The 11,733-nt window shown below is 56.7% G+C and overlaps 1 protein-coding gene across 4 annotated transcripts; it reads left to right on the plus strand.

Annotated features, from left to right (window-relative positions):
• Positions 1-1,505: 1,505 nt before the first annotated feature.
• Positions 1,506-11,637, plus strand: PRR7 (proline rich 7, synaptic). 4 transcript variants are annotated; one of them, XM_043912395.1, is made up of 4 exons: positions 2,036-2,247; positions 3,568-3,684; positions 10,197-10,853; positions 11,067-11,637. In XM_043912395.1, exons 3-4 carry the CDS (start codon positions 10,442-10,444, stop codon positions 11,462-11,464), a joined length of 810 nt encoding a protein of 269 aa, XP_043768330.1. In that variant the 5' UTR covers positions 2,036-2,247; positions 3,568-3,684; positions 10,197-10,441; the 3' UTR covers positions 11,465-11,637. The 4 variants fall into 4 exon arrangements, with proteins under 4 accessions (XP_043768333.1, XP_043768330.1, XP_043768331.1 ...); XM_043912398.1 differs by lacking the exons at positions 2,036-2,247; positions 3,568-3,684 and adding an exon at positions 1,506-1,956; XM_043912396.1 differs by lacking the exon at positions 3,568-3,684.
• Positions 11,638-11,733: the final 96 nt, after the last annotated feature.

Raw genomic sequence — 11,733 nt, forward strand, 5'->3', positions numbered from 1 at the left:
ATCTAGAGCCTCTAGTGGGTCAGTGGCTGGAGCCAAGATCAAGGAGACTGCCATGCTGGGTTTTGAAAGCTGTGTTAGGATGTGGGGTCTCATCTGGAAGGTGGGGGCAGTCCTGAAGGGTTTTAGGTGGTTGTGTTAGGGTGTCTGCCTAACATGTACAAAAGCACCCCATGTTTCCTTTGGGCAAACTCCCCTTAGTCGTCATGGTTCAGATGGGACTGGGCTGGCACTTTCTCTATACACATACACTTAGAGCATGTGACCCGGGGGCACTGTCAGGGGTCTTTGGTTGCAAGTGACAGCTGTCCTATAGCTAACTTAGAACGTGTTAAAATGATACAGAGGAGCTGAGAGAACCAGGACTTAGGCAGTTCATCAGGTAGCACAACCCCCAGAAGCAAGATGCTACAGCCATGTTTATGTCTGCACTACCGAGCTTCAAATCGAAGGAGTCCAAATGATCAGGCTGGGAACCTACCCACTGTACATCAGGGGTACAGTGTGATGTACTGTACCCCAGTGATGGGGGTGTGGTGAGTCCCATAGTGAAATAAGGGTGCTCAAAGAAAAGGGAATGGATACTGGGTGACTGAACACATATCCCTTCACCCATACCTGGATTGGTTCACCTATGTACACTTGGCCAAAACAAATCCAAAAGGAGCCTGGGGGGTTGCCTGAACTACTGATGGACAGTGTTCTCATCCATCTCTAGGGATGGATGGCTTACGTCTAGAGCTGTGGGGTCAACATCACCACCACATGGAGGCAGATTTACCTGAAAATGATGCAAACAGAAGAAAGCTGAGTGGAGAGAACAGATAAATGCCTCATTGCATTGCTAGAACACCTGGAACCAATTGTAACCATAGCTTAAAATCCCCTGGACAGTCTAGTTACCGGGAAAGTTACATTACACAAATAGGCCTCAAGCCTATTTATTTTGAGGTTTTGTCACTTGCAACCCAAAATGTTCTGGCCAACATGAGAGTACAGGATGTTTTTTGGAAGACCACCCTAAGTGTGGAGGAGAATTTGGACTGGAAACAAAGAACCCAATTAAGAGGCTGGTGGACAGTCAGGATCAGACTCAGCCTAGGCAGTGGCGGCCCTGACTAGAGCTCACCTCTGTTCCCTGAAGATGAACAGAGCCCTTGGAGGCCAGATGTACAGATCTAGCACTAGTACTCCATGTGCTACTTCTTACTAGACATGTCCTAGTGTGTGCGGGGAACACAGTGGGGAGGGCTGTGAGTTGGGCTGTTGTTCAGTTGCTCAGTAGAGTCTGACTCTGCGACCCTGTGGACTGCAGCACACCAGGCTTCCTTGTCCTTCATCATCTCCCTGAGTTTGCTCAAACTCATGTCCATTGAGTCAGTGATGCCATCCAAGCTCTCATCTGTTGTCCCCTTCCCCTGCCTTCAATCTTTCCCAGCATCAAGGTCTTTTCCAATGAGTCGGCTTTTCCCATCAGGTGGCCAAAGGATTGGAGCTTCAGCTTCAGCATCAGTCCTTTCAATGCAAATTCAGGCTTGATTCACTGGAAGGACTGATGTGAGTTGGGAGTGGACCATGTATTTATAAGTTGGAGATTCAGTGGGGTGCCCGCCTGCTCCAACTCCTGCCCAATGCGTGTGGTGTGTGCGGTGCCTGTCAGGACGTGACCGGGGCCAGGACACGTGTGTGCTCTCCGCGTTGAGCTGTGTGTGTGTGTGTGTGTGTGTGAGAGAGAGGGTTCTCCATCTCAGCTGTGTGTGTGTGACTGTGTGTGTGTCAGGGTATTCCATCTCAGCTGCTTGTCTCAGCATACTGTGTGTTCGGCGGACGACGGCCTGCACGGGGTCTGCCAGCGTGTGCCAGGTCCAGACAGCCTGTTGCCAGTTGTGTGGCGTGGGGTGAGCATTCCCTGTGCAGGGTGAGCCTGGCGCCCTTCCTGCTGAGTCTCGGATGCGGCAGGTGGGTTTCGGGTCCTCCGCCTTTCGCTCCCGGGACAGCCTCCTCGGCAGCGAGGGACGGGGGTGGGGGGCACTCTGCTGGCTGCCGCGCGCGCGCACGCCGGACTCGGTACGCGCCGTGTACGCGCCCGTGCGCGCGCCCCGCGGCTCCAGCCCAGCGCTCGGAGCCGCCTTCGCTGCCACAGTCAGCTCCCTGGGGCCGCCGCCTCCCCCGGGTCTGGGGCTGTATCCGCGGGGCCGGCGCCGCTCGCCCTGAGCCAGGAGGAAGAGCTCAAGGAGGATGCCTGGGCCCGTGAGTACAGCGGCGGCGGGCCGATCGGGTCCGGAGCGCAGGCAAAAGATGGTCCCGGGGCTGAGCCCCTCCCCGCGGGCGCCTCCGCTCCCTGGCCCCGGGTCGCCGCCTCGGACCCCCGCCTCGGCCAGCCCCTCCCCCAGCCCACAGCGGAGGGAGGGAGGGAGGGAGGGGAGAGGGAGGGCGCCAGTGAGCCGAGGAGCGGGGCGCGAGCCGCCGCCAGTTCGCTTGGAAACGGTTGCCACAGCAACGGGGTTGCGCTCCCCGGCAACGCGGCTGCAGGGCGGCGACGCCCCCTCCCCCACCTCACGAGGGGCCGCATCCCAGGGGCGCAGGGAGAGGGGGACTCTCCCTCTCGCGGTGGGGGGAACTTCGCCCCTCTGGCCCTGTCAGGATGTGCCTGCCTCCACAGCCGTCGAGGGTGGGGGTGGGGGGCGATCGGCCCCGTGGGCACGAGCTGGCTCCCACGTGGCTACAGTCGTCGCAGCAGGGCTCCTGGGGTGGCAGCAAACGTGGGGGCGGCCCAGCCACTGGGCCTGCCATGGGAGGAGGAGGCAAGGGTCCGGGGTCCGTACCCCGCCACACCAACCTCCCACCCCCTCCCCGATCCCCCTACCCTACCGCACCCACCGCCAGCGAAATGGCCTGCCATGAGTTGGGCGCTTGAGAGGCGACGGTCCCTACCAGGGAAGAGGAAAGATGCTCACCTCCCTCCTCCTCATGGCCAGAGCATGTGCCAAATGGTAGCTTGGGCCCACGGTGGGTCTCTCTGCTCCTCTTCTCAAGCCACATTCTCCAGGGAGGGGTAGGAGCAGCGTAGGCAGGAGCGAAGGACACAGCTGATCCAGGGAAGCTGAAGCCCAGGCCAAATGGGAGCACCCAGCCCATTGTCTGGATCACAAGTGTCCCTTTCTTGTCTGAGCACAAAGCCCAGACTGTGCTGGGTGGCATGCAGGTTGGCCAGCAGGCAGGCCAGCGCCACATGGAGATGCCCTGTCCTCCAGGGGAGCTCCTCTGAGGGCAGAATGGCTGCTGAGTCAGAGGAAATGACCTCTGGCTCCCCTCCCAACCTCCCCTCAGTGGGCAGCTTGCTGGGGGAGAGAAAGGGCCCTCCTGCCAGCTCTCCTAGGCCTGACTCAGCAGATGCCAGCCCCGACTGCAGGCCTTGGACCCAATATCCCAGTGATCACAACCATCCTGGGGTCTCCTTTCCCATCCAGGGAGGTGTCCTGGGTATCACAGGTGACCATTAGCTAGGCATTTGAGGCAAAGATGCCCTTAGATGGGTGGTGTCCTAAGTCAGGCCTGAATCTCCCACAGGCAGGAGTGCCTTTGGAATTACTCACAGGCTCCTTTCATTCTGTTCCTGCTTTGTCGGAGACCTGTGTTGAGCGCTCTGCATCCATGATCTCCTTAGTCCTTACAACATTGTGCAAGGTAAGTTTATGATCCCCACTTTAGAGATGATGACTCCAAGGCTCAGGGAAGTGAAGTGACTTGTCCAAGGCTGCGCAATCAGTAAGTGGTGGAGCTAGGTTAGTTTCTCTACTGGCATGGCCCCTCTCTGCTGTGGTATTGCTTCATACATCTCTTGTGACCCAGGCAGAAAAGAACTGTAGAGTCTTCTAGAGGAGCTTTCTTAACCTTCTTCCACATTCCTCCAGTGAGGATATTCCCTGTGTTTTAGGTCTTGGTACCCCTTTCCTTTTTCTGGCAATAGCAGCCAGATTCTTGCTCCTCCAGATGCTCTATAGGACCAGCTACTGCCGGGCTGCCTCCTTCCCTCCCTCTCTCTAGTAGAAGTTGAGCAGTGAGGGCTACCTCAGTCCCCTGGAAATCCCTGAGGCTTCATTCCTTGGTTTGTGGGCTCTGTGGCCTGGTCAGCTTGTAACCTTGGCGGTAGCAGAAGGAATTTAGCAATAATAGGCCCATGCACTGCTGGCCCCTGGGTGCTCAGTCTAGCTCAGGGGTTGGAAACCCAAATGGCTTCAGGACCCAGGTGGACTAGAGCACTAATCAGCTGCAGTCTAGGTCACCATGTCAGAATGTGGACTTGGTATGACCAAGTTGTCCAATTTTCAAGGTGAACCAAAAATCCAGACGTTTATGTAAAAATCTCCTAATTTTTAAATGTTGACAACTAATCATAATATTTTTTTAAAAAATGATTATGGGTCAACAAACCATGTCCACAAACAGTGTCCAGCCTGAGTCACAAGGCTGAGACCTCTGACCCATGAGAAAGTGAAGGCAGTTTTTGCTGGACTACCTCCAGGCTTGTGTAGATGTGGCACCATGGCCAGTTAACACATTTGAACTATTAAGGCTGCAAGGTGCTGGCAGTTTCGTTTGTCAAGTGCAGCTGTGTATGCTGGTCTTGAAGTATTTTCACATCCCACATCAATTCTGCTCCTCCCTTGGCACTGCCAGGCTGGTCTCATCATTTCTGTCTTATAGGTGAAGAAAATTCAGTTCAGGCATGGGAATAGCTGGGATGGGTTTACACAGCTGGGCAGAAGGAGGATTTGAACCCAGGTCTCCCTGCTCAGTGCTCTGTGTGTTCACCAGGCAGCCCCTCAAAGGAGGGTATAATCCCCTCTGCTTTCCCCCTACCCCCCCCACCCCAAGCTGTGGCCACCTCCCTTGGAGGGGCAGATCTGAGTAGACACCAACGCCCTAGGGCCCCCATCTTTTGTCCCATTTGCAGTTTCCCAAGCCCTGGGTTCCTGGCCTGGTGCTGAGGTTGGATCACAGAGATGCCAGCAGGTGAAGTGTGTCAAGCCAGTACCTTGGCCTCGCTGGGAATAAGGTTCTGGCCAGCTCCATGCCTGCCTGATGGTGGCAGCTGGGACGGTTCCTGTCACTTTTCTCTGGTTTCAGTTCATTTGTCTTGGTGTGAGAGGAGTGTAAAAATGTCACCAGTGCTTCCCTGAAATGACCTTCCTGCCAGATTCTACAGTTCCCTGGATTTCATAAGCCCACAGGCCACGTGGGCCTGAAGTGGCCCCAGCTCCCTGCCTGTAGAGTGGGGATGACAGCATCTCCCTCCTGCCTTGGAGAAGGAAATGGCAACCGACTCCAGTATTCTTGCCTGGAAAATCCCATAGACAGAGGAGCCTGACGGGCTACAGTCCATGGGGTCACAAAGAGTTGGACTGAAGCGACTTAGCATGCACGCATGCAAACTTTACCTCCCAAGGTGATGCAGTGGTAAAGAATCTGCATGCCAATGCAGGAGACTCGGATTTGATCCCTGGGCCAGGAAAGATCCCCTGGAGTAGGAAATGACAACCCACTTTAGTATTCTTGCCTGGAAAATTCTATGGACAGAGGAACATCCTATAGACAGAGGAAATTTCAATGGACAGAGGCTGTAGTCCATGGGGTTGCAAAGAGTTGGACTGAGTGACTGAGCACCCTCCTGCCTGAGGCAATGAATGTAAAGAGGTTAGCAAGGGACTTGGCATATGCAGGGAGGGCACGCAGGACAGGTGAGTGGTCACCTTTCCTACCCCACCCTCATTCTATACACCACTCTCCCCCCTCTCTCCTCTGTCCCCTGGCCTGAATTCCTCTTCCTTCACAGGACTAGCAGCTCTGGGCTCATGTCCAGGGCTTCCTCTTGTGACCCAGAACCCCTTTCCTCTTTCCACCTCAGAGCCCCTGGTACACATCTTAATCTCCACATAGACTTTTCCTTTTATTCACGTAGATGTATGTATCCTCAGCTTGTTTATAAACCTCCCTGTGAGGGCTGAGAGCTGGTGATAGCTTGGTTATCAGTGATGTTTTGGTGAATGGGCAACATGTCCCAGGAATGAACTAGATGCAGACCTAGCTTTTGAGACGTTCCTTGTCAGACAGGTAAAAGACCAAACAGGTAACTGAACACCTCCAGTTACTCCTTCAACAAGTGGTTTTTGAGCTACTATATGCCAGATGATGAAGACAGACGTAGCCCTCGTGTTGGACACAAGTGACTACAGAACACTGTGATCAATATTGCTGGACTTCTCAGCCAGCCCTGGGGGGCAGTGAGGGAGCTGGAAACTGACACGTCCAGGGAGGTGACAGGTGAGACCGAAAGGCTGAGGAGCAAGTGCTGGGGCCAGAGCAGTGAGGCCGTGTTGCAGCTGGGTTCATAGAAGGCCTGGGGGAAACAGGCAGTGTGGAGAATGGCAGGCCAAGCAGGAGCACCGTGTGGAAGCAGAGAAAGTGGTCGCAATGGTCATGGAAGCCCAGGTGAGAGAGGACAGTGGCTTGGCCAAGCCAGCAGTGACAGGTGGACAAAAGAAAGTGGACAGATGAAGACACATAACTCTGAGGGCTAAAAACAACAGGACTTGGCAGATGGTGTAAATGGTGGGCTCTTTGCGGAGATAAAAGACCCAGCAGCAGATCTTTGGGGTCTAAGGTTAGGGTGCTAGAATGCTTTATGCAGAGGAACAGTGTGGGAGGTACACACAGCAGTGTACCAGGCCCCAGAGACCATTAATCTGTCTGAGCAGTGTTCTTATCTGTCAGATGGGCAGAATGCTCACCTAGTTTATAAGGTGACTGAGAGAAAACTCTGCGGCATCCAGCCCTGGGGCACACACGTCTGCACCCCCAGCTCTGAAACTGTGGGCAGCAGTGCTCATGTTTTGGGGTGTCTCTAAGCCCTTTGCATGGATTAGCTCACTCTTCTCCACTGATGAGGAAACTGAGACAACATAACCCTCCCCAGGTCTCAGTCCCACCCCCCGCCGTGCTCCCAGTGAGGGCATGGCCTAAGAAAACCCTACAAAGCGATATACTCGGAAACTCCACAAAGAAATCAAGATGGAACCCTGAAAAATGTCTAAATAACCCACAAGAAGGTAAGTAAAGAGAATGAGGAGGAAACAAACAGAAAACAAAGCATAAAACAGCAGTCTTAAGGATAAGCCTGGCTGAAGGCTCTGCTCCCAGCACACAGCTGGAGTTGGTATTTACTAAGGACCAGGCATGTGTCTGCAGGGGATGGAGAAGATGAGCTGCTGTAAGCAACAGGCAGAGGGTCTGCATCTGAAGGGCTTTCCAGACCTGCCAGGAGCATGCACGAGGCGTGAAGGGGTAAAGGAATAATACTTTGGAAAGGCTTTGAGAAACTTGGCTTAGGAAAAGCCCTTGGAAAAGTCTGAATGAATCCCTTGACATTTATATAGTGGGCATCTACTGTGAATTAGATGAGATGTTACTGAGCAACTCCCTCCAGATCAGGAGGGAGGCTCAGGCAGGATTCCTGCCATCTGGGCCTGCTGGACCACCAGGATGAAGCAGCAGCCCCAGAGGCATTTGTCATTGCTCCCCTCCACATTAGGCACTGGAGTCAGTGTGAGGCCAGAGGGCCAACTCAGCTGAGACTGTATGCAGACTTTCTCTCTCAGAACCACGGTGGCCAAGTCTGTACAATTCAGCAATAGTTCCGTCACTTGGCTGGTATTTAGCTAAATAGAAATAAAAATACCCACCAAGGCCTGTCTACTGTGTGTCAGGCCTTGTTCTATGCCTCTTCTATGATCTTACATGATCATACGTTGATGATCACGTCTTAACATGATCTTCAACACCACCTTCTCGCTGGGGATCACATCCATTTGGTAGACTAGAGAGTCGACAGTGGCACCCAGCGGGTCTTGGGTTTGGCCTGTCTGTCCCCCTAATGCCCAACGAGCTGAGCTAGACCCCTCAGGGCAGAGTCCCTGTCCTTTGTTCCTTATTAACCCTAGAGCTGCCATTCCACCTCTCCTTCACCCTGTAGCCTTTTCCCACTCTTGAACTGAGGGCTGGTCGGCAGAAGCACCAAGTTTTGGTGAAAAGGTGCAGGAAGGTGCATTTTGACTACAGGCTGGCCAACCTGGCCAGTGCCCCCACAGGTACCAAATCTCCTGTGCTGAGTGTTCACACATACTTATTTAAATATCACACTCATCATTTAGGGGAAAGTGTTTCAACACAGACTTTGGATTCAGAGTCAGGCTAAATCCTAGCTCTTCGCCTTATTAGCTGTGTGACCTTGGGCAAGTCATTTCCTTTTCTAAGCCTGTCTCGTCCATCAGATGGGCATGACCCCCACAGTAGGAAGGTGGTATTGATTACATAAGATTATTCTGCATGGAAGGATTCTAAAACAAGGCTTCACACAGCAGACAGTCCTTGGCGTTGGAGTCAGCTAAACTGCATCACCTCCAGCCCCAGAAGTGCTTCTGTGACCCAGAGCTGTTCCGGCCCTGCAAGCCAAGGAGGCACCTAGTTAGTGCCAGCTTCCTCAGAGCATTCCTGAAAATTCCTGTGGGCTCAGGAAAAGGAGAACAGATTTAATTAACCCCCAATGACTGGCAGCATCGTGTTTTTATCTGGGCTGCGTCGCCATGGCAGCCTCATGGTGGGGTTGTGAAGGGGACGGGTGGAGCTATTGTTCCTGCCATTGTCTGTTCTGGAATGGAGGCCCAGGAGAAAGGGACTGGCATGGGCACCAAGTGGCACATGGCACAGAGCAGCCGCGGAGTCAGACAGGAGCCATCTGGGGAGAAGTGTGGGGTATACTGGGCGGCCTGGCTTCCCCCCAGCTTGCTCTCAGACCAGTCTAAGTTTAATGTGGGGTCCTCAGCTTGGGGCTCAAGCCCACTGTGATGCCCAGAGCTGAATATATGTGTGCCTTGGCTGGGCATGCTGAGGATGGGGGACGGGGAGTCCAAAGAGACCCACAAAATAGCTCAGGAGGCAGCACTAACACCCCAGGCTAGGGTTTTGTGGCCAGGCTTGGATTCAAATTATAGAACCATCACCTGCCATCCACACAGCTGCTAACTGTGTAAAATCTGTAAAACAGGAATAATTCGTTACCCCAAAAGGTTACTGTATGTGAAACGCCTTGGATGTGAGGCATTCAAGAAGAGCTCATTCCTGTTCTGAGGGGGTGGTGAACAGTTGCCTGCCACTGTCCCTCCAAAGTCAGGGCTCCCCTCCTACATACCTCTTACGATGCAAGCTTCCCCTCTCAACCCTGACTGTGGAGAGGAAGTGGAACTGGAAGTGCCCATCTGAAGTGATGTGGGCCCAGGCGGTACCAATTACTTGAGCTAGTTTCCCTACCCTCTGCAGAGAGGGAAAGGAGTTGGGGGAAGGGACATGGCGGCCTGGAGCTAGAAGGGCAGGGCCAAGTCGGGCTGCGCATGGGTAGGAGGCTCGGGAAGCGGAGACGGAGATGGGATTCAGCGAGCGGAGGCGCCTAGAGGAAAGGAAAAGAGGGAACGGCCCACGCTCGGCGGCATGTTCGGCTCAGACAAAGACAAGCTGGTAGCACGCAGTAGCCACTAAGAACCGTCCGCCTGATCCCCCCTACAAGAGCTGAGACAACCAGGAGGCCGCGGTGCGGGCCGGAATGTTCCAAGCTCTGGGCAGCCAGGTTTGGGAGCGGGAACAAGGTCTAAGACGCCAGACGTTACCAGGTGCGTATGCACAGGCTGAAGCTGGGCCCCAGCGGGTTGCTCGTGGGGCCTAGGAGGTGAACCACCTTTTCCCCGCCGCAAAGCAACCGCGCAGTGGCTCCCCTTCAGCGCCCTGGGTGTCTGCCTATGGGCAGACTGAAGCCCTTTCGGAGCTGGGGTACCCTGCACCCGCGAGATGCGGATGGAGAATCTCTCAGGAACACTGAAGCTGAACCTGGCCTTCGCCCGCCCCCTGCTGGCCGGCCTGGAATCACCTCGGATGGGAGGCGGCGGTGGCGGCAGCCCGGTCTCAGATACGGGAAAGCCCTACCGGGGAAACCTCGGGCGTGACGTCATCCCTGGTGACGTCACCGGGCCCCCGCGGAGTGCGGGGGTTCCGCAGAGGAGGCTTCCCCGGGAATGCGCAGGGCACCTGCGTGGGCAAGGAAGTCGTCGGGGGCTGCAGCGCGCCTTCACCGCGCCCTGTCTGTCCCACAGGTTCCACGCGGTCCCGGGTGAGGCCCTCCAGCGCGCCTGCCGGCGCCATGGGAAGGAACGGGCGCCGCTGCTGCTGCTGCTCCCCGCCGGCGCGCGCACGACTTGAGCCCAGCTGCGGGCAGCCCCCGGCCGCGGGTCCTCGAGTGACGCTGGCGGCGTCTGGGAGCTTGGCGCGGGCCCGGGGCCACGTCGAGGAACCCATTGTCCAGTGAAGCAGCCGAGGACCCGCCGCCCGCGCCGCCGCCATGGTTATGTCCCAGGGCACCTACACGTTCCTCACGTGCTTTGCCGGTTTCTGGCTCATCTGGGGTCTCATCGTCCTACTCTGCTGCTTTTGCAGCTTCCTGCGCCGCCGCCTCAAACGGCGCCAGGAGGAGCGGCTGCGTGAGCAGAACCTGCGCGCCCTTGAGCTGGAGCCCCTTGAGCTTGAGGGCAGCCTGGCAGGGAGTCCCCCGGGCCTGGCGCCCCCGCCACCCCCTCACCGCGGCCGTCTTGAGGCGCCGGCGCACGCCCACCAGCACGTGCACGTGCACCCGCTGCTGCACCACGGGCCCGCGCAGCCACACGCGCACCCGCACGCACACCACCACGCGCTTCCGCACCCGCCGCCGCCGCACCTCTCCGTGCCGCCGCGGCCCTGGAGCTACCCCCGCCAAGGTAAGTACCGCGTGCGCCAGGGGGTGGCCGGGCTCATTAGGGTGGGCGAGGCCTCGGCAGGCGGAGAGAGGAGGGCTCGCTGCTCTCCTGCGGGGCTTCCACGGGAAAGCCTCTCCAGCGAACCTAGTTAGAGGGAGTGGGCTGGGGCTGGCCGAGGCCTCTGCGGGAGGCTGAGTCGGCCTCAAACCCGCGGACTGCTTTCCCACTTCACAGCGGAATCGGACATGTCCAAGCCACCGTGCTACGAAGAGGCGGTGATGATGGCCGAGCCGCCGCCGCCCTACAGCGAGGTGCTCACGGACACGCGCGGCCTCTACCGCAAGATCGTTACGCCATTTCTGAGCCGCCGCGACAGCGCGGAGAAACAGGAGCAGCCGCCACCCAGCTACAAGCCGCTCTTCTTGGATCGGGGCTACACGTCGGCTCTGCACCTGCCCAGCGCCCCGCGGCCCGCGCCGCCCTGCCCTGCGCTCTGTCTGCAGGCGGACCGCGGCCGCCGGGTCTTCCCCAGCTGGACCGACTCAGAGCTAAGCAGCCGAGAGCCACTGGAGCACGGAGCTTGGCGCCTGCCGGTCTCCATCCCCTTGTTCGGGAGGACTACAGCCGTATAGAGGGCGCCCGGCGTCCCGAGCCCCACCCGCGGACTCCTGGCCTGATTGCGGGGCTTTTTAAATGCTTCCCTTGGACTGCGGGGGGGTGGGAGGGTGGGGCGGGAGGGAGGGATTTCTTACCCCGTTTGTTACATTTTGAGGATAATAAAGGTGTGTGATCTGGTTTGGTACAAGCGGAGGGGGCGCCCACTGCTTGCGGCCAAGGTTCTGGTGGCCAGGTGTGGCCGGTCTCATCGGCCCAAAACAAGCTGTAGAGCTAAAGCTGAGGT

This window comes from Cervus elaphus, chromosome 9 (genome assembly GCF_910594005.1).
Source record: "Cervus elaphus chromosome 9, mCerEla1.1, whole genome shotgun sequence".
Lineage (NCBI taxonomy): Eukaryota > Metazoa > Chordata > Mammalia > Artiodactyla > Cervidae > Cervus > Cervus elaphus.

What these genes read in the sequence shown, in the direction of transcription:
- PRR7 (XM_043912398.1), top strand. Translation starts at nt 10,442, where the DNA reads ATGGTTATGTCCCAGGGCACCTACACGTTCCTCACGTGCTTTGCCGGT. An exon ending in CTGGAGCTACCCCCGCCAAG is followed by an intron (nt 10,854 to 11,066) that starts GTAAGTACCGCG and finishes CCCACTTCACAG; the next exon opens with CGGAATCGGACATGTCCAAG.